The sequence below is a fragment of the Strongylocentrotus purpuratus genome, unplaced genomic scaffold (genome assembly GCF_000002235.5).
Source record: "Strongylocentrotus purpuratus isolate Spur 01 unplaced genomic scaffold, Spur_5.0 spur5_scaffold_17, whole genome shotgun sequence".
Classification (NCBI taxonomy): Eukaryota; Metazoa; Echinodermata; class Echinoidea; order Camarodonta; family Strongylocentrotidae; genus Strongylocentrotus; species Strongylocentrotus purpuratus.
In genome coordinates, this window is record NW_022145602.1 from 8,637,094 (window position 1) to 8,664,489 (window position 27,396).

A 27,396-nucleotide genomic window follows, 5' to 3' on the forward strand; every position below is an offset into this window, starting at 1 on the left:
CCATGAATATGCCTATGACATGTTTATGATCAGCCAAGGCATTTGATACTCTATCGAATAGTTGGAGTAGTGCTAAATCAGTTGAATGGAACTTCCTGAAACCAAACTGATCTGGGTTCAGCGAGTCGTTTTGAGTTAAAATTTATATAATCTGTTGTAAACAATTCTTTCGAGGATTTTAGAGAAACTTGGTAATATGGATATTGGTCGATAGTTCGACATAGAAGAGGGGTCTTTTTTTTTATAGATTGGTATGACTTTAGCCGTCTTAAAAGAGGCTGGAACAACACCAGAAGACATCGAAAGATTGAAAATGTGAACTAGAGGTGATAAGATACTGCCTATAATTTTTTAAGCAAATGGGTGCTAACTTCATCATAGCTATGAGAATGACTGGATTTTAATGAGCGAACAATACTTAATATTTCAATAAAATCTGTCGGATATAAAAAGAGCGAAGGGTAAGTTGATTCTGGGAGAAATTCCTTAAAGTCATAGTTATGTCTATCGATTTTGGAAGCCTGGTCAGGGCCTATGTTAACAAAATATTCATTAAACAAATTTGCTATTTCATCTGGCTCATCTACTTTGTGACCATTTATATTAAAGGTTTGTTGAGTAGGTGTACGACTTTTCTTATTAAGCAGTTCTTTAATGACATTCCATGTAGATGATATGTTACCTTCAGCATTTTTTAGTTTGTTTGAAAAATATAATTTTTTGGATAGCCTTATGGTACTGGTAAGCTTATTTCTATATTTCCTATAACTTCTTATATGTGAAGGGGTAGGGTGGTTTAAACTAAGTTTATATAGTTTGTTTCTTTTCCTCATTGATGTGAGAATTCCCTTCGTAACCCATGGGTTAATAGGCTGTTTATATTTACCTCTATTATTAAGCTTTGGGAGACATGTATTAAAGTACGATTCAAATTTTGTCCAAAATAAGCAATATGCATCATCTGTATTATTGCACGATAAAACATCTTCCCAATTTTCGGATTCTAAGTTTTCGATTAGTCGAGATATATTCCGCTCAGTAAATCTTCGGACTTTAACTTTTTTGTTCGTTTTTGGAGGTTTAAGTATTTTTTCAAGTATTAGAAACAGTGGTAGATGATCTGAGATCTCAGAGTATATTAAACCTGACCTAAGTAATCCGATATCTATATTAATAAATATATTGTCTATTAAGGATGATGAGCGGGTATCTATCCGTGTAGGTTTATCAATTGTTGGGAAAAGTGCATTAGAGTACATGAGTGTACGTAATCGGTTGGTGTTATTATTATCCTTCATAAGGTCAATATTGTAGTCGCCCATTAAACATATAACTTTATTTTCGTCATTAAGGTTATGTAATAAAGTATCAATGTCAGAGAGGAATAGGTCTATATTATTATTGTTTGGAGGTCGGTAAATTACACATATAATAATATTTTTTTTTTTCCCATATCGATTTCGACACAAAGTAATTCTGCACTATTATTCAGAAGGTGAACATCTAGCCTAGCTTTATATGATAATGTTTGTAAAATATAAAGGGCGACTCCACCTCCTCTTTTAGTTTGTCTGTCATGGTGGAAAAATGAATAATTATGAATTTCAAATAAGTTCGGAGAGTTATCAGTCAACCAGGTTTCAGTAATTCCAATTACAGAGAATGGAAATGTAATATCAGACAACAATGAACAAATTTTATCGTAATTTTTAACCAAGCTTCTGGCATTAGAGTAAAATAGACCAAAATTTGTACAATAATTATCCGTAAGTGTAGAATTAAATTCTTCTGGTAAGTAATATTGACAATCGACAGATTGCTGTTCGTTAATAGTTACGTCGTTAACGTTAATCATTTAAGAGTACAAGTAATGAATGAATCCATGACCTGGTATGAAGTAATAAATATATAAGCATGCACCCTACGATGTCTAGAAATCCAAAAAAAATACATAAGGAAGCACATATCTGATATACAGATACATTCAAATTTAAACATACGAAATATCAGGCCGAGTTTGTTTAATCTATAGTAGAGTGAACTACAGTCTCTCCGTAACGTTATAATATACACGCAAAATATTCTCTCTTAAACTGGGAAAACAGGTAGAGGGAGGATACGGAGAAGTAACGATAAAGAAGAGAAGATGAAAGATAGGAGGATGGAAGGAGGTTCGTAAGAGATATAACACTGTAGATGCAGTACATACACGGTATTATAGTAATACATTGTATAACATGTATTATCAGTCTTATATAACATTGTCAGTAAAATCATAGAAAACAGGAATAACGTTACCAGTATGCTTGGGAGAAATAAAGTGTCTATTCCAAGGTTGTGAAGTCATACGGAGCACCACCTGTGCTTCGCCACTTGCCGGCGAAGAATCGAAGTTTGACATTGTTCTTATACAAGTCTTGTGCAGCCTTGGACCATTTCCTCTTCTCTGTTAAATCTTCGCGTGTGAGATCATCCGTCATGTAATATGATTCCTTGGCGAGTTTCAGGCGCTAGTTTCTCATGACGTCAATCTTGTCGCGATAGGACAAGGTCTTGAACATAATATGCCGTGACCGGTCCTGGACGCTTTTCCCATCTCTATGGGCCCTTTCTACTTTGACCGCCATCCCAAACTTTTCCTTCAAGATCTCCTCAACTACCGTGACGCAATTCTCTGTTGGAGACTCGGGGATGCCGACGATCCTGACGTTATTCCTACGAGAGAATCTTTCCTTTTATGAGGAATATCAATTTTTGTTCCTCCCAACCATGAGTTGTACATATTCTTTGATTCGGGGAGGGGTTGGTGAAGAGGGATAAGTGCCCCATATTTTGTATTGTAACGGGTTTTGTTTTCTACTTGAGGAGACGAGGATAATATATTAATATAGCAGAAAATTATAATTGCTAGGTCCTAAGTAACATTTTTCCATCACCTATATCGTTTACTTTTATTCAAGTTTATATCATTTTAATTTGTTTCTCTTGCCTGAAGGTGGGCGGGTTGGATTCCCGATATATTTTCCCCAAAACAGTGATGTCGGGGAAACATTTCATTCCCCCTCCCATACAGGTCTAACCATCATTGGACCGCTCTACATAGCCTCTTGATTTACATTGTGTCTCCATGTATCCATGTATACTATTGTGTGACAAACATTAACACTAGTATTTCAGTAAGGAACAAGAGAGAGAGGGTTGGAGGCAATTAGAGAGGGAGAAGGAACACGATGAGCAAGACGGCGAATGAGGCAATAGAATGAGTTTAGAGAGGGTGGGGAAGGAGGATCGAGAGAATAGCAGGGGACGAAGCGAGAAGGAGACTGAGTGTGGAAAACAGAGGGGGAGGGGTAGGATGAAGAAGAGAGAGGTATATAGAGTGGAATAGGGTAGAAGGGAGGAGATGGATCGAGTGAGGAAAAAGAGGATGAAATGGGGAAGAAAATGGAGGAAGGGCTAGAAATGAGTGGGACAATAATGATATATGCCCGATATATGATTTGAGGCTGAAAGAGGAGAAAGGCAAAGAGATGGGAGGTGATATTATATACAATGAGGAGACTCTGTGAAAGCAGGGAGAGAAAGAGGAATTAATGGGGGGGGGGGGTTAAAGGGGGAACAAAAAGTAGAAGAAACAGAAAGGAACGGTGGAGCTGAGAGAGCGAGGTTAGAGAGGGGCAGTGGCGGATCCGAGGGGGGGGGGGGGCGTCCCCCTTCAAAAATAAGACGTGTAAAAACACATTAATTTTTGGGGGGAGATGCCCCCCCCCCCCTGGCGTTCAAGGGAGAGGGGGGATGCAAATTTTAGAGGCCCCCCCCAAAAAAAAAAAAAAAATGTGCTCACTACCCCACTAAGGGGAGGTTAAAGGGGAACAAACAGTAGAGGAAACAGAGAGGAACAGTGGAGCTGAGAGAGCGAGGTAGAGAGGGGCAGTGGCGGATCCGGGGGGTTCCCCTCCCCCCATTGAAAATAACACATTAATTTTACCTTTTTGGGGAGATGCCCCCCCCCCCCCGTGGCGCTCAAGGGGGGGGGATGCAAATTTTAGAGCCCCCCCCCCCCCAAATAAAGTGTGCTCACTACCCCACTAAGGGGAGATTAAAGAGGGAACAAAAAGTAGAGGAAACAGAGAGGAACGATGGAGCTGAGAGAGCGAGGTTAGAGAGGGGCAGTGGCGGATCCGGGGGGGGGGGGGGGTGGGCCGTCCCCCCTTCAAAAATAAAACATGTAAAAACACGTTAATTTTACCTTTTTGGGGAGATGCCCCCCCCCCGACTCCCTCCCTGGCGCTCAAGGGGAGGGGGGGTGCAAATTTTAGAGGGCCCCCCAAATAAAGTGTGCTCACTACCCACTGTGGGGAGATTAAAGAGGAAACAAAAAGTAGAGGAAACAGAGAGGAATGGTGGAGCTGAGAGAGCAAGGTAAGAGAGGGGCAGTGGCGGATCCGGGGGGGGGCCGTCCCCCCTTTAAAAATAAAGCGTGTAAAAGCATGTTAATTTTACCTTTTGGGGGAGATACCCCCCCCCCCCCTGGCGCTCAAGGGGTAGGGGGGATGCAAATTTTAGAGGGCCTCCCAAAAAAAAATTGCTCACTACCCCGCCACCCCCCCCCCCCCCCCCCCCCCCCCCCCCCCCCCCCCCCCCCCCACTGAGCGCATTTTCGGCTGGTGCGATTTTCAAATTTCCGGGAGCAAAAATTAAAAAATTGGGCCCCCACCCCTAAGAAATCCTGGATCCGTGCAAGGAGAGGGAAAGCAGGGGATCGAGAGAGGGACCAACATTAATGAGACGCGGAGAAAAGGGAGCGGAGATGGGGTAGGGGAGAAGGCGAAAGGGGGCATTCTTTGGATTTAAGAGGGCGGCCGGCCGGGTAAGGGAATAAGGACGTATACTCCGTGGAGCGTTTAGGAAATGAGGGGAAAAAAGAAGAGCTAGCGCAGGATAGTGAAGGGAAAGAGAAAGGGAGAAAGAGCGTGTGCGGGGTGGAGGGAAGGAGGATTGGGGAGGGGGGAATAAGCAGGTCGACCGGAGAATGAGTTGATGAAGGTTTGGGAAAAGGGAGTGAAGGAACTGTAGGGGAAAGGATTGGATAAACTGGGATAAACGGATAAGAGCGAATTAAAGGAGGTGGAAAAGAAGGTAGAAGAGGAAAGTTGGAGGTGAATGAGGAAGGAGAGAATGAAAGGGGAGAGAAGAAAGAAGGAGAAAGTGGTAAACAGAGAGCTAGAGAGGGGAAGCGGTAAGGCAAGGGGAGAAGGGGAGGGATGAGCAAGCAGGCGGAAGAACGAGTTTAAAGAGGATGGGGGAAAGATGATTGGGTTTACGGTGAAGAGAGGGAAATGGCTGAAGGGGTGCATGGGGGGGGGGGCAGGGGAAATCAAAGGAGAATGGGGATGAGGAATCGAGAGAATAGAAAGGGACGAGGAAAGAAGGAGAGACACTATAATACTCAGGTGATAAAGAGGAACAGTACGTTACTGTGGCAACTTTGTAATCTGGAAAACATTAATGTAAGAGGTAATAGTCTACTCACAAGACGCTTTTATGTTAATCGAGGGTCTATAAATAGGGGTAATTTCAATGTATAGCTCTTTTAAAATTTCATACAATCGGCCTATGAACAAATGAAACTCCTAACTTCACTACAACCTTTGTTTTTGTGATTAATCGGTACTCTTTACCGTTAGGTTCTTTCATGATCATGCTTAACTCGTTGTTTATGCATGCATGAAGCATTGCCCCTACCCCCCTAAAATATAAACAATTGAATTAAAAAAAGTTATGTCAGTGCCAACAAATCTAAATTAATAAGTGAACATGAAACAAATGAAAAGCCTACACAGAGGAGCATGCACACGTTTTATTTTATATCATTTATAAGTTTCATTGCTCATGCGATTAAAAATAGGTAAAGTCTGGAGTAAAGAAAACTCATCAGACCAGTGTACTATCAGGGCGCAAAAATTACACAATCCTACAGTTCACTACTGTTCTATAACTCAAATCCAGGTTACAATAGTTCCAGTACATTACTATTGCAACTTTGTCACCTGGAATCGGATTATATATTCTGCTCTGAGCGACTTTGGGTAACCTGCTTCGATACCTTACTGTTACTGTATTGGTATCGGGTGTCAAATGATACTTAAGAATAATGAGTAATTATTTTAACATGTCCGTAACTACGAAAGAATCTAGAAAATAGGGGGAAAGGGGGATGCCAACAGAGACGAGAACGAGACAAGGTCATAATACAAAGAGTAGACAATGCCAAAAAAGAAGTGATAGCTCGGGGGTACAGAAGAAAAAAAATGATGAGCTGCATGTGGCGTTGAGAAGAAGATGAGGAAAGAGAAATGCGCATTAGAAAGGAGACAAGCAGGAGAATGCACAATAATAATATATCGAATTAGATTTTGAGTCAGCGAGTGGAGAATGATCTTGTATTCGACAAAAACAACAAATACAAAAAAAAAATACATCAATCAGGTTTATATGATTGTAATACAAATTATTTGTAAAAAAAAATCCCCTAAAAGTATTAATCGATGGAGCATTTTGTTTTTGTTATTACTTAAAGAATTTCAAAACTTTGGAACTTCATATATAATTTTTTTTTGTGAGCTAAGAGGGTCCGCAAGAGAGGTAAATGAAAATCGTCCGAATGTCTTGTTGGGTAACTATAAACTGAGCTATTAAAACGAAAATTCTCGAAAAGCAGATGGCAACATATCATTTCTATAATTATACATAAATTGACCTAGTTGGACAAAATATAAGTCATTTACCTTTAATATCTTATTTTCAAAAAATAAAGAGTCTGAATGGGAGAGAAAGGGGGAATTGCAAATATTACGAATGGTCTTCTTTTGTAATAATAACACTTTATCTAATGATGTTTGTTATCCCCAAACTAAGATACCATAGTTCAAGTATGGGAGTATCAAAGAACTATAAATCATAAACTAGACTTTAATTCGTCACTTTGACGGATTAGGTGATACGTAAGCTATTTTTGTATCATGAAAGTGTGCCGATGATGATCTAATGATAATATTAATGAATACGATAATGACGATATTGATGATGATGATTTTGGGGTTTTAAAAGTGGTATAGCGCCCCCTTCAGGTATTCGAAAGAGAATTGTTATATGAATAAACTATTAATTTACTAAACAAGCTCAAATTTTCGCCTGAAATGAAATGAAATATGAGCATGACCCCGGCATCTGATCGAAAAATAAATGGTACACTGGAGATAGCTTATTGTCTCAGCTACAACATACCCTAAGCTCAGAGAGAAAAAAAAGCTAAAACAACGGAGATATTGCTCGCGAAAGACGGAAATGTAGAATCCAGTTTTGAGAAAAAGTCGTGTCCCATAGAGAATACACGCAAAATGTGAAAAATAGACATGCCTCCTTTAATCGCAAAACATACGCCATGATGCACTTGTCAAAATGAAAAATCGTGATGACTATGTTTGTAGGAGGATTTCACTAACGCGCGCAATGCATCGCTAACCCTGCGCAGGGGCTTGAACCCATCGCAACCTCACCGAACCCATCGCACATGGACGATGAGTTGCTTATGGATTTCACTAAGCGCCTGCGACGGGTTAACCCGTCGCTAACTCATCGCAGCTTAGCGGATGCTCAAAGGGTGCTCGCAGAGCTGCGATGAGTTCGAAAACGTAACTTCCTGTCTCAAGGTCAAATACTGGCGCGAAAACTTTTATAAGTTTGTGTACACCGGTACGGTGTATGGAGGATTTCGGTTGTTTTGCAAGGTATTTTAATCATGGCTCGCCTTCTTTACATAAATAACGCGAGAGCACTTAATAGAGAGCGTGTTTTTAGGGATAGGACTAATCCATTGGATACATTAAACGATAAAAAGATGCACAAATATTATAGGTTTACGCGACAGGGTGTGATGAGAGTTATTGACTTGTTGGAGGAGAGAATTGCGCCGTTGACTCAGAGGAGTCATTCTATTGATGCGAGGTTGCAGATTTTCGTTGCTTTAAACTTTTACGCAACCTCAGATTTTTATTCCAGTGTACTGAAAGATCATGGTGTTTCAATTTCAACTGTTTGTAGAATAATTTCTCGTGTGACAAAGGTGCTTGCTAGTTTGAAAGAACAGGTAGTAACACGGAGGCCGGCGGGTGAGAAGCAAATGGAATTTTTGGAGTTGAGTGGCTTCCCGATGGTCGTCGGAGCCATCGACTGTACTCATGTATGGCTTGACGGCAGTCCACTAAAGACAACCGAATATGCGTACGTCAATAGGAAGGGGTGGCATAGCATCTATGTGCAATTTGTCACCGATGCAAATTACAACATAATCAACGTCAGTGCACGCTGGCCAGGGTCTGTCCATGGCTGCAGAGTATTGGAGAATTCTTATGTTGGGCAGGATTTCCAGCGTGGAGAATTGGAGGGAGTTCTCCTCGGTGACTCGGGCTGCCCCCAACGATCATGGCTCATGACCCCTTTCGCAACCCTCACGTAGTGAGAACTAGTTTGGTGTGATGGGGGCTTAGCTGCTGGTAATTGATTATCGACAACAGCACGTTGTAATACGTTCCTAGTAGGATCGAAGTACGACAATCAGTCCGTTTGTAGTACGTCCTCCTCGTTTTAAGTACGTTGTCACTCCGTCTATTTGCAGGACGAGGATAATTTTGAACAGATTCAAAGTTCTAGAGCACTCTCCCTTATAGCCAGTCCGAGCCCGTCCATGAAGTTCTTAAACAGATCGTTAACAGTTGCTACTAGATTAATCTCCGTTTGCACACAGTTTGAGCACGTTTGACAACATTTTACAGAACGTATTGAGAACTAGTTCGGTGTGATGGGGGCTTTCATATTCACATTTGTTTATGTTTCTTTCCTTAGGCCGTGGGACGACTTTTTCCGTTAACCTCTTATTAATGAATGAACTACAATATTTGTAATCCAGTCAGCATATATTACTTGTTGCTATGATAGGCAAGCCACAAGGAAGCTTTTAAGTTGTCAAGAACAATTACCTTTGTTTGAAAAATTATGCATTATATTTGAATATGTTATTAAACCGTTCTCTTGGTACTTGGTTTCTCTCTCGATACAGTTCCTTGTACCCTTTCAGCTCGCATGTCTTTCACTATTTTGTTTGTAGATGATCGAAGTAGTTTGTCTTGCTCTTTTTAATACTTCTTTATTGTTTGTCATGGTTTGGTTCCATGATTTTCTCTTCCTTTTTCTATCATACTTATACACCCACGTTTTGAATGATATGATTGTCTTTCCAACAGTCTTGGCTCCTCTCCACGATCCAGCATCGTAATTCAAAAGAACTGACCAAATGTAAAACTATCGTTTAAACAATTATTTCCAAATATACCAGCTAGAGGCTTACTCTCTTCCTCATCAGGTTATGCTTTATTAACTGCAACGTTTTGGTATCATTCTGATAATTTGCATTTGTTTTGTTGTTCTCGTGGTGGTGGTTATTGTTTTCCTTGCTGTTATTCTTGCTGTTGTGGTGAGTTTGGCCTTTGTCTCACCTTAAACGTTTGGGGTTGTCTATTTGCCCCCCCCCCCCCCCAGCGAGGTTCAGCTTTCGCTGCAAGTAGAATGATAAGGGACATGATTGAAATTGCCTCAATTTTTGTATTATTTTTTTGTACCATTTTGAGACACTTGTGAGATATAAAGAATTATCCAAATTGTTACCTGACTTGATCATTCTACCGTATATCATCTAAATCGCTCTTGGCTTAGGGGTGGACTGCCATTATCAAATCTATTTTTCCACCAGGTCGAGAGAGGCGAGGCTTTGTAAAAAAAGAGAATACGTTAAGAAGAAAAAAACAGATGCTAAGTTTTTATTTCTTATTCATTTATGTTTTAATCATATAACGAATCCATTTCCATAACACACCAGAAATTTAACAGACTTTGCCTCATAATTCTTTTTGAATAGAATTTCTATGATGTGGATTCTAAACTAATCGTTCTCTAAGGAAACCATCTACCATTAATATGGAGATGGCCACCCCAAAAATATGGTAGTTGAAATTAAGACGAAGTCAAGACATTGGTAAAGAGAAAATGAAAATTAAGGGGCGAAAGAAAAATGTGGGAATTTGGTGAGTTAAAGGTACTATGTCCCATTTGCATGCCAACAATAAGAAAAGGTTAAATTCCACCAGCATTTGAAAGAACTTCCCTCAAAACGAATGGGCTTGAAAGTGACTTTTAATGGGAAAATAACGACCAGTAGTTGTCGAATCGACTTAAGTCATTGCAATCACCTGAGTAATAGTCTGATTTTTAGACCCTTTTGCCCAATAGCCGTACGTTTTGTGCTGAACAAGATTCAATCAGTTTAATTTTGGCCATTACAAGTAGTGGGTTATTGATGCAGACAAATGCTCATGTACCTGTTACAGCTCATTTTATGTAGGGTTATTACCACCAAAAAAAAAGGATGTCAGTCAGTCACTCAATAGTGTCTGACAGTGAAGTCTAGAAGATAAACAGGTTTCCTTGCATAATTCGAATACTAGGACACTGCTTATGTTAAAATTTCGCAGATAGGACAAACATGACATTTTCATTTGTCCTGCAAAGTTCTACATGATGTGATGTCGGCTGCAAAAGGGACGTAGTATCTTTAAGCGTTGTGTTTATATAACTTCACGTCTACCTCCTTCGTTCTATAATAGGCAATTTTCGCAAACTCATTGCGGAATTAGAATCTGCGGTTCGTGTGCAAAATCGAAAAGTTACTATAGTAACAGTTGGATGACCGCTGAGGCCCTGAAATCTAGAACGGGTTTTGGCCAAATCTACGGGCGTTCTCAATGACGCCCCAAGTGAATCAAGTGCCTCGATACAAACTATTTCATTCACCTGATCATAATAATAGTATTTAAATAGACAGAATCCAATATGCATACATTAGTTGTTGCCACACCTAATACATGCAGTTTGCATTCTGACTATTGCGAATCCTAGACAGGTGAATGAAATAATTTGTATTAAGGAACTTCACAAAGACGTATGTATTAAATTTGATTACATTACGAAAATGGCCTGTTCCCTTCCACGCAATACAGTACAGACGGAACTACACGACTAGCACAACTTGTCTCGACCAAGCCACAAAACGGCTTTTTATCAAATTTCAACAATTTATCATCAAGTTTTAAAACAATTCATGTTATATTCATATTCATGTTGTGATTGTTCAGAAACAATAATCGGAAGAAAAATAACTCACCGAAGAGTCATTCGTGTCAGGGGTGGATCAAGGGGGGTTAGGAGGTTTAAATCCCCCCTTGGGCTGGCCAAGGTGCTTTCTACCCCCCCCCCCCCGAAATATTGGTTGGCACTTTTTTCAAATTGAAAACAAATTTTAGTGCTCCCTACCCCTCACTAAGCGAAATATTGGTCGTCGCGATTTTTCAAATGTCAACCCCCCCCCCCTCCCACGCCATAGAGAAAAGCTAGATCCGCCCGTTAAAATTCGTCATCTTTCGTTATTAGACGACGAAATTCTCATCACCATCTTTGGTACAAGCTCGCTGATTGGCTGTTTATTCACTTGGGGCGTCATTGAGAACGCCCGTAGATTTGGCCAAAACCCGTTCTGGATTTCAGTACCTCAGCGATCACCCTTCTTGATTTTGCACACGAACCGCAGATTCTCTGTCCGCAATGAGATTGCGAAATACCCCTAATGTTTGTCGAACTGGCAACAACTAATGTATGCTGTTTGGATTCTGTCTATTGAAATACTATTATCCTTATCAGGTGAATGAAATATTTTGTATCGAGGCACTTCACAAAGACGTATGCATTACATTTGGTTACATTGCGAAAATTGTCTAATGGCATTGCAAATGCCATACCTCCGTAGAGATACGTAAGCATTCACCGAAAAACGAAACCACGTATTGTATCGAGGACGGTCTGTGTGCGACGGCCGTAAACCTGAGTGCTCTGCGTCCGCGAAGGTCTGTTCGTTGCTGAGCGAAAACTCGCTACTAACACTAATACGTTGTGATAGTAATAGTTGTGTATAGCTGTATATAGCCCTTAATACTACGTTTATACGGGCTTGACATTGTACATTTATCACCCTGGTCATTGAATCCAATTGCTCATCGTTACATATTAGTGCACACGCTGCACTCCCCGGGAAGTATTCCGCAGAGTTTTCTCATCCATGTTTTACCCCTGTTCTTGATTTTGTTCTCATTCCTGCAGCTTTTCCACAAAACCTGACGTTCATCAGAAATTATACCTTTCGGTTCATAGACTTGAATGGCTTCAAGACCAGCCTGAGAATAACCCTAAATTCCAAGGAGAGGACCTTTATCTGGGTACCATGCCTGGAAATAAAAGGATGGTTCGAAGAACCTGACGACGAAAATATAAGTGTAGAAATAGACAAGAAGATATGCAGCACTATTACAGTGTTTTCCACTGCGGACATCATCGTTCATGGAATAGTCGTTGGTGGTGCCATCACTGGAGGTTTTCTCGCTCTCCCAAACGACTATCTCGGCAAGGAATACTTGATAGATGTCTACACACCACACAAAGATGCTCTACCACTGAATGCTCGTCCCCAAGCTGCAATAACGGCCATTAGCGACAATACTAGCGTGACGATCTATTGTGTTAGTTCCTGCACCATAGATGGACAAACAATTGATGGAAACATTACTTTAAACACGAATACCTCAGTTCTGTTGTCAACAGATGCCCTAGCAAACCTTACCGGGACACTGGTCCTCGCTGATAAACCAATCTCGGTTGTTGTTGGATCGACGAGTGTAGTAATACCGATGAAGGGGGGTCTAGACTACGGCGTCATCATAGAACAATTGATTCCTGTCTCAAAGTGGGGGCGTGTCCATTTTGTCCCACCCTTCCAGAATGCGACAAACGGATGGATAATCCGCGTTTCGGCGTTTTACTCAAACACCAACGTGACATTATCACAATGCGGAAACGACACTCTACAACACGAGATGCTTAGTAGCCAAACATATATTGATGTCAAAGTCGCTGAAAACGTGACCGAATCCGTTTGCATGATAATCTCAGATATGCCGGTCCAGGTTATGCAGTACATGGCAAGTTCTTCTACGTCTCAATACGGTGATCCTAGTATGACTTTGATTCCACCAACGCAAGATTTTCACGGGAATACCACATTGCGCGTTGAAAATACAAATCGTGGTATTTTGCAATTTGTAGATTTTATTACCACGAAGCGCGGGAAAGATAGTCTGAAATTGAACGGAACTGCAGTCAGCGACTTCACTGGATACTGCTTCAATCTTACCGAAGAATTGCCGGTCAAAGGTTATTGCTACTTTTATAAAATGTTGGACAATGGCGTGTACCATGTGACGCAAAGCGACCAATCAGAGAAGTTTCTTGTTCGACTTTATGCGCAAACAATTACACTTGGGGGAGCAATGCTGGCAGATTTGTCATTCCAAGAACCTGAAATTCTAAACGTTACTCCAGGTAAGTATCGTCTTAACTCCTTTTCTTGTACAGAATAAGAATAAAATATCTCTTGGAAATACGTTGCTCAAAAAACTGCATAGGTCGCCTTCGCTTCAAGGATTGCACAACTATGTCGCTGACGCTTTAAAAACTACATAGATCGCTGATGACGCTTTCAAGACTACATAGGTGGCTGAAGCTTCCAAAACTGCTTAGGTCACCTTATACATATCTATCCGTCTATATGTCCAATGCATGCTTCTGTTCTATTTGTTTTGTTTTTGTCTCGTTTGAAAAAAGAGGGAAAAGGGTGTTTACAGTTTCTCCGCTTGTTCTAAGAGAGCAACATCGGTCGAAACAACTAGCAAGAAATTACATTACGACTCAACTACCTCGACAAGACTTAGAAAACTAGATCAGGCGTAAATAGTCAAAGCTGACTGAACACCACAAATAAAACCAGCAACAACTGCATGTATGCATCAAAGATTGCATAACTATGTCGCTGATGCTTCAAAGACTGCCTAATTATGTCGTTAACTCTGTCCAATATGATAGACAAAATGTTAGTGCATTAGTGCATTTTGTTTTTTCCAGGTCTCTTTTGACTCTTTTGTTTTCTTTCCATGAGACCGGTTCACTAAAGCCCCCATCACACCAAATTAGTTCTCACTACGTTTTGGAACCGTCCTAGAAAATCGTAAAACGGGTTGTGGTCGGAGTAGATTTGTAAATAATGTCTATAATACGACCCTAGTTCGTTCATAAACAGTCCTCAATACGTCCATCTCGTTTGTACCCCGTCCACAGTCAGTTCATATCAAGTTCAGATCGCGTAAATTTGCCGTTTCCAGGCAGTTCAAGCCAGTCCGTAGTCAGTCTATACCCGTTATTAACTAGTTCTACCAAGTCCAGAGACAGTTCCGCCTTTTTTCAGCTCGTTCTTCGTGCGTTCGGACGCGCTCCTAGAGCATGTGGAATCGCGTCCTGGCTCAATGGTTATAAAACCCCAGCGCGTTCTTGCCATTCCTTATTCCCGTTCAACTTCAACGCGTCAAGCTCTGCAAATCAAGACATTCAAGTGAAACACCCATCACACCAAACTAGTTCTTCCTACGTTCTGTAAAATGTTGCCAAACGGGCTCAAACTGTGTGGGAACGGAGTTAACGTTGGATCAACTGTTTACGATCTGTTTAAGAACTTCATGGTCGGGATCGGACTGGCTTGGACGGGAAGGGTGCTCTAAAACTTTGAGCCTGTTCAAAATTTTCCCGTACTGCAATTAGACGGAGTGACAACGTACTTCAAACGAGATGGACGTACTACCAACGGGATTGCCGTACTTAGATCCTACTAGGAACGTGTTACAACGTGTAATGGTCGAGCATCAATTATCAGCAGTATAATTTAACGAAAATTAAGGATGGCAAAAACGCGCTGGGTTTTATAGCCCTCGAGCCTATAGGGGCGCGTTCGAACGCACTAAGATCGAGATTAGGACGAGTTGAACTGTCCCTGAACGGGATGGTCGGGTTACAATCTAGTTAGAACAAGTTGTGACCTAGTTAGAAAGGTTTGGACGTATTGGGAACGAGGTAAAAACTGGTTTAAACTGATAAAGGACGGGCATGGACTGCTGAGCAATGGCAAATTTACCCGATCTGAACTTGATAGTAACTCACTGTGAACGGGGTACAGACGAGATGGATGTATCGAGAACTGTTTATGAACGATCTAGGATCGTATTAAAGGCATTTTTAACACATTCTACCCCGACCATAACCCGTGTTTACGATTTTCTAGGACGGTTCCAGAACGTAGTGAAGACTCCTTTTGTGTGATAGGGGCTTAAACTGCTGCTAATCAATGCTCGACCACAGCACATTGTAACGCGTTCCAAGTAGGATCGAACTACGGCAATTCCGTTCGTAGAACGGCAATCAGTCCGTTTGTAGTACGTCCTCCTCGTTTTACGTACGTTGCCAATCCGTCTAATTGCAGGAGGAGGAAAATGTTGAGTTCTAGAGCACCCCCCCCCCCCAGTCTGAGTCCTAAGCCCGTAAATTAAGTTTTTAAACAGATCGTGAACAGTTGCTACTACGTTCAACTCCGTTCGCACACAGTTTAAGCCCGCTTGGCAACTTTTTCCAGAACGTAGTGAGAACTAGTTCGGTGTGATAGGGGCTTAAGGCGTCCCTGCGACGGCCGTAGGTTTTCGACAAAATATTTAAGGCAGACGCAAGGTAGCCGCAAGGTCACCGTACCCCAGACGTATGGTCGCCGTGGAACTACTCTACGGCATGACTACGGTGTGTATAATTGTATAATTGCTACGGCGAACCTAGAATGAAAAAAATTATAACTCCACGTTATAATCCCACGGCGACCCGTACAGCCTGTAAAGAAGGGGATATGCCCTAGTGTGACCCTGAGGCCACCACGGATTCTCTTTTGCATTAAGAAAATAAAGAAATACAATATATTTGTTTAGATTCTTTGAGATTGTTTTGGTCTCTGGTGATCTGTTGTGCCTTGCAGTAACATCGTAGGAGTTTCAACTTTTGAAATGCCGAGGTCACACATATAAGAGCCTATGAATGTCCATTGTTTACGTTTTGTATCATAATTCTTTTCTTTGTAAACTTTGTCTGAGCCTTCAATTGACTGGTGAGCGAAACAAAAAAAAAGTATTTATCGTGGAATACGATTGTGCAAAATTCAGATGTTGATCATGTTAATACATAGTGTTGTATTATGTAGAATAAGTATACTTTCTTTGTTTCTTTTCCAGTTTTATCAATGACCACAACTATGCAGCCAATAACAACACCTAGTAGCATCTCACAACTTTGTAAATGAATAGGTTTATACACATTTCACAATTATCAGTGACTTGACTGATTAGTACCAAAAAATGAGCCCGTGAAATGATTCCTTGAGATTGTGTGTGTCTCTAAAGATATGCTGTGCCTTTGCATTTATATCGTAGGAGTTTCAACTCTTACTCTGCCGTGGTTACATATGTGAGAGGAACATTGTACAAAAAGTGAATGAAACATTAGCAGTGCTAACAATGCGTTGTATTACCGGTCTATATGTTTATTATGGGTTAATTGCCTTCAGAGGGGTAATAAGGGCAGATATTGACGCAATCGAGGTGACGCCTCGACTGCAACGAGTGTTGAAATAAGAGACCTTGAAGTACTGTTGGAACGCAGCTTACTCCCGAAATAACTGCTGCTGAATGTTCTTTTGAGTAATTCCAACGAATCAGTTTCATCAATTTACCTCAAGTAAATCTCATCAATTTGTCCCAAGTAAATGGACCCATTTTCTTTTTTAAAATGACATGCTTAGCATCCTGCCTAGAATCGGTTATCACGGGTACCTTTGGAACCCTGAACTTTCCCGCTACACCTCTGGACCAGACCGCTGACAGCCAAGAACGGTGTAGTGAATACAGTAACAACAGTAAGTCGACAATCAGTTATGTAGCATGGGTTAGCCATTGAGGGGGAGGGGTGGCATCGATCGGCCTTACGTAGTGGATGGCCAATGGGAATTTACTAGGTATAGTAACAAGGCCATCGATGAGGGCCTGAAATGGAGTCATGGCATCCCTTTCTGTGACACCGTACTCCTGTAGCTACATCTCTGATCACATCACAGATAATATTTAGGGATATTTAATGAAATTTCTCATAATTAATCTTAATAATTTGAAGAAATTTCCAAGGCATGGGCATATAAGGCGAAGGAGGGGGTTGCAGCCCTTTGATAATGTTGAAAGGACTATTATTCGGACAGTGATGTGGTGTCTTGGTAGGGGTGGGTCAGATTCGTCTTTATATAGGTGATGCATATCATCTTCTTTGCATTTTACTTCCCCTTCGTTTCCTGTTCCTTCATTTTCTAGTTTCCTCCTTTCTTTGTCTCCCTTTTTCTCATTCGATTAGGTAAATTAGTCACTTAAAGTCATACACAAACATATGTATTTATTGTAGCCCCCCTACCAAGAGCTAGACGGACATGTCGTGGGGATCTCTTGTCGGCAGCTGTCTGGGATGATCCCGTGTTCCAAGACTGCTATGTGGGAGAAGATACTAATGAGGTTTTGGACAACATTGCAAGGGTAAGAAATTAAGTTATTTTAATTTCGTACTCTTTCGTAATAGTAGTAGTAGTAGTAGTAGTAGTGGAAGTAGCTGAAGCAGAAGAGGAGAAAGAAAAAAGAAGTATAAGGAGGAGGTGGAGAAGAAGAAGAAGAAGAAGAAGAGAGAGAAAGAGAGAGAGGGGAATGGAGTGAAAGGGCATTAGTTCGGCTTTAAAAAATGTTGCACTGGATGCCTTTTGTCCCAATATCGAGCTGCTTGCGTCATCAAAGCCCCAACGAATAATTATCATTTTTATCATTGTTCATCAGCACACTTACGCAAATGTACTCCACGGACAGGGGGGGGGGGGGGACAATTAGCCGGTCGTTCCCCTAGTCCTGTGTCCAACTGGTGGCAAACCTTTTTAAGTACACATCAAGAATTGGTCTCTCCAATTCTATTTTCGGAATTTACCCTCTTGCAAGATATGACTCCGTTTCTGGGTGAAAATGCTTCTCTCCAATTACAGGCAGTTGTGACATCAGAGAATGTGACCAAATATTCTAACGACGTTGCTGAAGCGACCGCGAATGTCTCCGATATCAACGCGGAAGGTCTCCGAGCCATCTCCGATGCTCTGGAGAAAGTCGTCAACGCCGGGAACTCATCGACAGAGGTAATAACACAGATTTTCCGTGATCCGACAAAATATTTGTTGGCGACATCAAATATTTTTTATTTAGGGCTTGCATAGGTTACGATTAGAATTAGATTAGGTTAATGGTTATAGGATAAGGGTAAGGTAGGTTTTGGTTTGGATCCATGGTTCAATTTAGGAATTTGATTATTAACTGTCAATCTATTGTCGCCGGAAAACTATTATCATGAATTAGTTCTGTCATGACACATTACACATTTTACGGTTTTAATGTGTATACTTCTGACGCCGAACTCAGACCCAGAGAGGTGTACTTGCAGAGTTAACTTCACGGCAAATGCCTCTTTCTGATTGCGAAAACCATGTGAAAGCCATTCTTACGACTTTGTCCACCAATTTATAATTTTATATTGTGTTTTGCGACACAACCCACCCCCGACAAAAGTAGTATTTAATGGATGTCCAATGCACTTGAATATTTTAAGATAAATACTGTGAGAATTTCCAATCAGAGCTAGTAACCTTTGGTGAGGTATTTATAATAATTAATTTCGGGTCAGGAAAAACCAATCAATTAACTGTTTTCTATCAGGTCACCAACAACACCTTCCGGATCGTCGACAATGCTCTCGGTGCTCCCGACGAGGAGTTTGTTAACGCCGTCGAGTTCCAAACCTCGAGGAGGATTCTCGATTTATTGGAGCAACAGGTCACCCTCTTCCAGACCCAAGGCGACGGCAACAACCTCACCATCGTCGGAAGGAGCGTAGCTGTAGTGGCCCTCCAGATCCCAAAGGCCAGTCTGTTGGAGGGTTTCGGGTTCGCTACCCTGGCATCGCCGGGCGGTGAAGAGAAAAGCAACGTGCTCAACGAGCTGAATGAAAATAAAACGATGGTTTACTTCTATCCGGACAACATCCCGATGACAACAATCGATGCAACCATTGTTTTGCCACCAGACATTCTTGGACTTTTGCCTCCATATTTATTAGGTGCAATACACTACATGTTACAAACCCAAACATTACATACAATTGCATAATGAAACCGTCACCAAACTAGAATGTAAACTACAATCATGAACTTTAAATTATGTTTCCGTCAATTCGATACAATGAACATTAATGAAATCTATTTGCAATCATTCAAAAAACACGAGGCTTAGGTGGTAGGTGAGCAGTTGTTTTCAAAGCGTGAATCCATTTAGCAACACACGTTCCTGTATGTTAACTTGTGTATTGATAATTAATAGTGATACTGTCAGGTCTACTGCCTAAACAACGACAACAATAACAACAACAGCAGCGATAACAACATACATAAAACTCTGATGAAATTAAGAGAACTTTATATGAGACAAAAAAAGTTAAATTAATCAGTAATTTTAATATGTGAGAAAATGGGAATAGCCAGTTTGAATAACGCGTACACCCTTTCTTGAAAGTCCCTGAAAAGCAATTCTTCTCCCATCTTCTCTACCATTCAGAAAATGGAACTGTTCCAGTGACTTTCTTCATATTCCAGACCAGTAAGCTCTTCTTAAGTCCAGACCAAGAATACGATCTCGGCTGTGGTCGTCGACTAGCGGTCGGCACCCGGGTAATATCAGCGACCGTGGAGGGTGCGGTCATTGAAGGTTTGCCGCAGGGTGGTGAAGTGGAGACAGCCTTCCTTGAACTGGATGTGAGTTCGTTTGATTCATTAAAAAGAGCAGCGGAAAAACTGCGTGCTTTAATCAATCTGAAATGATTTATTTACTCTCCACACGTCATTTATGAGAGTCATTTATGAAATACTATCTACAATTTCTATTTCAAATATAAAACGCAAAGGGCTAAGATATTACGCTAATGCAAGGTCGTGGGTTCGAACCCCCCGGCCGCGTCATACCAAAAGACGTTAAAAGGTGAGAGTTGTTGCTACCTTGTTTGGTGTTCAACAATAAGGGATAGAGCAACGTCGATCTGGCGCTGCTCAGTGGCTGCCGGGCTCACGATCAATTGGGCAAAAAGAATTTCCGTGAAGTGGACTATTAGGCTATTATTATTATTATTATTATTATTATTATTATTACACACGGGGCGTCATTTCGATTACGTCATTACCTGCACTTTTACCCCCGTGCGTCAGGCACATGACACTTTTGTGCAACAGGTATTATGGCCATTGCACACATGGCATAATTTCCTTAATACCCCCTTCACATACACGGATTTTTCTTACGAGTCCTTACGGATCGCATATATTCACGGATCTTTCACGGATCCTTGCGATTTGGCCACACTTACGACCGATTTAAGATTTGTTACGAGTTTTTACAAGCTATTTATGGTTTATTACGGATTATTATAAGGTATCACGATGTATTTATGGCGAAGTTACACGATTTGTTACGAGATGTCACGGATAATTAAGAGCAACGTACGTGTTAGTTACGACCTGTTTACATGTTGTAACGAATAGTTACGAGTTAGTTACGAGTTTTTATGAGTTCCTACGATTTTAGCCAAAAAATAACAAGTGAAAATTAAGTGTTGGAATTTGCAGCTTTTATACCTTTCCCCAAATCGTAAACAATACGTAAGAATTCGTAAAGTATATGTATCTATTCGTAAATACTCGTAACTACACGTAAAGTGCTCGTAATAATTCGTAACGACTCGTAAAGCCATCGTAGAACGACCCGAATGAAATCATAATCAAAATTACGTAAACAAACTGTAAACTTACCGTAACAAATCGTTAACAAAATTGTTACGAGCGGTGTACGATGCTTACGAATTGTTACAAGCTATTTACGAGTTATTTACGGAAAATCAATCCGTGGACAATCGTAAGAAGATTTTCGACATGTCACCAAATTTGCGTCTCTTTTCACGGATCCTTAAGAGTGTCTGCGATTTGTTGCGAGTTGTGACTACTTCTTTACGGATACCAGCGAGTTATTTAAGGATGCTTGCGATTGACTACGAGTTGGCGATCCGTAAGGACTCGTAAGAAAATTCCGTGTATGTGAACGGGGTGTAACGTGACAATTAATCGGGCCTATGTAAGCAATTTGAACATACGACATGCAGTCATTGCACATTTGTACTGCTCATTTTAAATAACAATCTCTCTTTGTACGATGTCATGTTCACATGGCGGCCCGTTCAAGGCCGCGCACTATTCGCTGACGACTCGTATGTAACGGGTTTACTCCCCTGTCCACACGAGGCCATATATATAAGAAAAGCCTCGATTATTATTGCATTATAGGCCCCTAGAAACAGAGACAAGCACGCATGTGGTACGTCAAAAATGCACTCATTCGCTTAATTGTGTAGAAAACCGCGAGTCAAATTTGTTGACCAGTTGAGCGTCAAATTTCAAACAAAGTCAAAATTTGACTTTTAGCTGAACAACCGCTGATCATGAGCCAGATCTTACTTTTTTTTTATTCATGCGCCTATTGTCAACCTGAAATATACGGAACTAATCAGTGACGGCACGTTGCTCGATAGTGGGTTTAGGGAACCTTACTCCATACAGAAACCCAATAATAAACAGCGCCCTCCCCCAACAAAAAAATATTTAAAAAAAATACTGTATCTTTGTTCAACATTTTACCCCTTTATTTTTTTGTTGGATCGATCCGCCTTTGGATTGTGTGTCTGCTTCGTCCTGCTCCATACAGGTGACTCGAGACAGTGAGGCGGTGGATAACAGGACGTGTGTGTTCTGGGATAAGTTTGATCAAGGAGGTCGATGGTCGTCAGAAGGATGTCGACGAGAAGACAACCCCGACATCAATAGGATACGATGTCTTTGTGATCACCTGACAAGCTTTGCCGTTTTATTGGTACATTATTATTTCTTTTCATGTCTTTTAATTTCATTTTTAAAAAAAACACATGGTAAATAGTTGCAAAAAATAGCTATCTTCGTAGAAGTGTCACCGTGGAACACTTCTCGGTATTAGAACCGCTATCGTATATTATACCTTGAATCGCGGTTATTACAATCCATGTTACTGTTGTTCATCTCTCTGCCGTGAATGGACTTACAGGGTTTAGATTTCAGGGTCATTACAGCGGTAAAGAATTGAACAGTATCACCACCAGAGTGTGATGTAGGAACCTAAAGCCCGTCTGCACTAGTTTGGCCAAGGAGGATTATACCACCCAGCATGGTCACTGACAGGTGGTTATCTCTTCAACTCAGCTCTCAATTAACATAAGAAAAAGAGGGTCATGGGGGACCGACGGGCACCGCCCAGGCATTGTTTTTTATATAGAGGGAGCAAGTATCTACAAGTAGTGCAGTGGGGCTTTAAGACATGTCGAAAATAGAGGCGGCGTAGCAAATTGTTTAAACATTTGACTAGTGATACGAAGGTCGTGGGTTCGAGCCATCGTGCGGCACTATTGTTCAATTTAGACATAAATCTTTATTTGCTTCTCTTTACCCAGGTGTTAAATGGGTATTGATATGGGAAGGAATTCCTTGAGTGTACCGGAGTCGACAGGCCTCGCCTAGTTCGAGCTTGGGTAATATTGGAGTGGCTTGGATAGAGTACGTGGTAGATGTGAGCGCTGTAAAATATTCAATATTACATGGATCATTCATTTGGTGTACCCGTAAACATGTATTCAAATTAAAGTGATTAAATGTGTGTGTGTCTCTCTCTCCCTCTCTCCCTCAATGCTTCATTCGTTATTTGTAGGATGTATCAGGAGATGTGGGCCTCTACGTTTTAGATGTGGTAGGTATGATCGGCTGTATCATCTCCATCATATGCCTAGTGATTACACTTGTTACCTATCTGAGCATGAAGTAAGTGATCTTTCCTAATATTCCCTCTGACTCATCAAACGTCAATATTTTACATACTTGTGTATTCTTTGACTAACAATTTGGAAATCTTGAGAACAGCTTAAACCCGGGTTTGAAGCGGTATTTTGAAACGTTTCCTTTAAAACAAAGTATTATTTTTATCAAATATAATATTTCAAAGATTATTTAACCGATCTGTCGTCATGTAAATGGATAGGAATGGATAAAGCTATAACAAAAGACAGGCCTACTATTACTCAGGAAATGACGAAACTTTTAATATGTGGAATAAGTTACTCATTGAATTACTTTCATATGAGTAAATAAAATGTGATCGATTTTTATTAATAGCAGTATTATCGTAAGCAAAAATGATGGTTATTCTGCAAACACAATTTGGCAGGAATTGACAAAACTACAAAATTTCAAGTTGTATATGAAATTTTGCGACTTTAAAATGTTGCATTTGTAGGTCATATGCCAGAAGAACAATTTATATGGGTGTAAGTCTGCGTTAATTGAATTTGACAGCACTTTTCATACTTGATAATTATTATCTTTCGCTTGTGAAACTTTTCGGAACTGGACAAAATTCTGAAGCAGCTCCCTGAAATGTATGCTAAAATCATATTGAGTTGTTCCCAATCCCCAAAGCTTTAGATGTTTTTCTTTTCGACATTACAATCTGGACATTACGAGAACAAACCCCCGAAAGGTAACATCCACGAGGTAGATGTTCTTTTTAGGGACCATGCTGCCATCATGTCGGCCCGTATCATTCTACAAACTGTAAACGAATATTGATAATCACCCTTTTTAATATAAACAGAAAACTACGCTCGAAGCAACCTCAGCGGATCCTGATTAACCTTTGCTTCGCGCTTCTCGGGCTCTATCTCGTGTTCGTCATCGGTATCGACCGCCGTTACACGACCGCGGGTTGCGTGGTGGTCGGTTTTCTCATCCATTTCTTTCTGCTGTCGTCGATGTCGTGGATGTTGGTGGAAGCTATCAATATGTACCTCCTCTTCGTCAAGGTCCTAGCCGCCACCGTGTCTCATTTTATGCTTAAGGCCGCGCTTTTTGCTTATGGTGAGTGTCTCGGTCTACTAAGAAAATAATGTGGGGGTGTCGTGGTATAGAGAGTTGTTTACTTGACTCGCAATCCTAGGGTTAGGGATTCAAGACCGATCCCAGCATCATGGTCCTTTGGCAAGACATTAATCAACACTTGCCACTCTCCACCCAGGTGTAAATGGGTACCTGGCAATTGCTGGGGGATACTAATTTAATAATTACACGACCTTCATGAAGAACAGCATTGAGGCTGATGAAAATTTCCTGTTTAAACAAAATTATCATTATTATCAGATTTTTAAAGGACATGTAAACTAGTGGTTACTTCCCTAGCGCAAACGATCTGAAAAAACTTGAAAAAAGTTAACATTCAGGCAGCGGGAAGTCAGTCTTCTTGAGAAAATTAGACCCTTTCACCTATATTGATTTGTTGACATCTTTAAGTCTTTCAGATAATATATTTTTGTTTACAGGTTTGCCTCTTCTCGTGTGTGTCGTAACAGTAGCATTTGATAGCTCCCTCTACTTGGGAGACGGGACTTAGTAAGTTAAATATTTAAATTTTCTCATAAATCGTCATCTTGTTTTAAAGGCATAATAATATTTTTGAAAACGATGTTGAAGGTATCCAATTTCGCCATTTTGTATTATTCATGGAAAATGTGTCGGCCCGTGTAGTTTCATTGTATGTGCAATTATTGATGAGTTGTTTTAATCTTAAAAACCTATGTCGACAAGTTCGTCATTTTACGTCTTTTCATGGAAACTGTATAGGCCCTTTGAGCATGTACTTATTTCAAAGTAATAATGAATTGTGATTTATTTGCTTCTTGTTGAGTTGTCACTATCGCTATCATTATATGTGCATTATTGTTATTATTATCAATCTTATAATTCGTCAATATTTGTTGAAGAGAATAACACCGTGATAAGATGGCCTCTCTGTTCTCAAACTTAAGTATGGTGTGTTTTTCTCTCTTCGCTTAACAGTTGCTTTGTCAAGCCGGGTCCAGCCCTGTATTACGGCGTCTTACTCATCGTCGCTCTCTTACTTGCCGCCAACTTCACCATCTTTAGTATCGTCATGCAACGCTTGTCATGCCGCAAATCCGTCGCTGACAACAAGACCAACCAAGCCAGTCGCGGTGAGATGTGGCGACGGGTCCAGAACGCCGTCGCCATCTCTGTCTTGCTCGGTCTGACATGGTTGTTCGGTTTCCTCGCCATTGGTGGTGCACGTGTTGTCTTCAACATCCTCTTTCTCGTCTTAAACTCCCTCCAGGGGTTCCTCGTCTTCCTCATGTTCTGCGTCCGGCAGAAGGAGGTCCGTGAGCAGTGGGTGCGATGGATGCACTGCGGTCAGCGTCGCAGCGACGATTTCGTCAGGGCAAAGTACAAAAAAACTGGGTCGCAGGATGGTCGCACGTCCTTGGCGACTTCGAGCAGGCAAGATATCCAACTGTCAAGTAGAGGGACAGTCAGCACCGATGCCACATTGTGACTTCCAGGAAAGTAATACATTTGACATGAATAGATTGTTAGACCAGCTGACCAGTGAAAAACACGAGAATAAAATGGGATTGATAGTATTTTTTAGTAATATCCTTATATGAGCTTTTTAAATTCTATAATCATATCATTAGTGATTAATGTTATTTAATCATACAATGTTGTTTATCGAAAGCGAAAAATTATGTATAGTTAAAAAACGTAATTCTCATTTAATTCTATATTTTTGTTAGGTCTATGATTCAGCCAAAAGATTAAAATTAATCTAAAGGCTTACATGAACGTTAACAAACATGAATCTTACCAGAAACTTAACCGCTATCAATTTCATTTATTTAGTTGCTTCAACGATTGAAATGTTGTATTGTGCATAGAGAATAATAAGATTTATGAAAAAATATATCCTGCTCCAGCGCTTACCAAGAAAACAAAGCAAGTTACATCAGCGATTGTTTGCTGGTTTCAGTGCAGTTTAAAGAATTGTCAAAGCTAATTACCGTGTTTTAGCTAACTTTGAATCGTTGAGTGTCTATATAGGACACTATATGACGTGTATTGTGCTGCGCTGATATTGATGAGCTAATACATTTACGCTTGCAGTTTGTAGTTTGAAGTTTTTAAATATTTTTTATACAGGCGGATAAGAGTAGATTTCACATTTTAAAAAATTAAAGATTTCAAATGAAGTAAAATGTACGGAAAATAGGTCGTACAAAGTTTTGAAATATACAGATGTGACAGGCAAGGTAAAACAATGTTAAATGTGGGGAGCATAAATAAAAAGCATAGCTTGTATGCGAATAGGCTCCCCTACTGAGTATTAAAAAACACAATATAGTAGGTCGGAATTTAAAAGGTATTATAGAAGGCGAAAACGGAGTAGTATAGTATGAGATCCTGGAAACGTACAAGGAGAGTGAACTTGAGAAGAAAAGAAAAATAGAATGAATTCGTCACTTGGACGAATTAGGTGATACGTATGATATTGGTTTACATAACGAAGAATGCATTACACGATATCATATTATTTTATAAAATGCTCCTCCAACAATGATCTATCCATATGTCAAGTTTAAATTGTGTCGATCCCTTGATCATTATGGATCTAGGGAAGATAGATTGAAACAATATATGACCATTGACTCTGTGCAGTAACCAGTTACACCTTTGACTCTAATTTACATCATGACGAACGCATTTTGACGACTTTATCTTATTTAAAGAAATGAAAATGTAATTGATAAATAAGAGCTTATGCCTGAAAAATTAAAAGTGAATAGTGTAGGACGTCACGATGTCCCGGCGTAAATGAAAAGTCAAAATTAATGTGGGAATACATTAGCGATCATTTGGAGTTGACGTGAAATTCGCTAGTTGCTTGAAAATAAAGTCTTGAAATATCGGATGGATATATACTGTCACTGTATAAGGAATGTGGATTAGAGGGATATTGATCTGTCGGTCTTTCTCGAAGGCTTGTCAATTAAAGGAATACAAAAAATTGAATGTATTGCGCTCAAGAAATTACATACAGCATTGCCAGTAAATTTCACGAGATCTATGTTAAAATCTCCCATTATATAAACCTGTTTATGTTCAATATAAGTTTTCTGTAAAACATTTCAAAGACAGGGATGAAATCATTGATATTTGATTGGGGTTTTCTATATATGACACCTACAATAATTTTCTTATGTCTCGGCAAGTTGCTTTCAACAAAC

At 40.4% G+C, this 27,396-nt stretch overlaps 2 protein-coding genes across 2 annotated transcripts; both read left to right on the forward strand.

Moving 5' to 3' along the window:
* Positions 1–12,122: 12,122 nt before the first annotated feature.
* Positions 12,123–14,187, forward strand: LOC115925018 (the record flags this gene model as incomplete). Its single annotated transcript, XM_030988153.1, has 2 exons — positions 12,123–13,539; positions 14,153–14,187. Coding segments are annotated over 2 exons (1,452 nt in total), but the record flags the coding sequence as incomplete, so codon positions are not given.
* A 3,658-nt stretch (positions 14,188–17,845) lies between these two features.
* LOC105443321 (adhesion G-protein coupled receptor G2-like) lies at positions 17,846–26,529 on the forward strand. Its single transcript, XM_030988629.1, has 8 exons — positions 17,846–18,292; positions 18,867–19,266; positions 19,761–19,957; positions 21,951–22,115; positions 22,980–23,089; positions 23,919–24,181; positions 24,640–24,709; positions 25,157–26,529. The coding sequence occupies exons 1-8, from the start codon at positions 18,104–18,106 to the stop codon at positions 25,665–25,667; spliced, it is 1,905 nt and encodes a 634-aa protein (XP_030844489.1). The 5' UTR covers positions 17,846–18,103; the 3' UTR covers positions 25,668–26,529.
* The last annotated feature ends 867 nt before the right edge of the window (positions 26,530–27,396 follow it).

Coding starts and splice junctions, on each gene's coding strand:
- LOC105443321 (XM_030988629.1), top strand. CDS start 18,104: ATGACTCCGTTTCTGGGTGAAAATGCTTCTCTCCAATTACAGGCAGTT. Junction 19,958..21,950: donor CAGCCTTCCTTGAACTGGAT/GTGAGTTCGTTT, acceptor TGCTCCATACAG/GTGACTCGAGACAGTGAGGC. Junction 24,710..25,156: donor TACTTGGGAGACGGGACTTA/GTAAGTTAAATA, acceptor TTCGCTTAACAG/TTGCTTTGTCAAGCCGGGTC.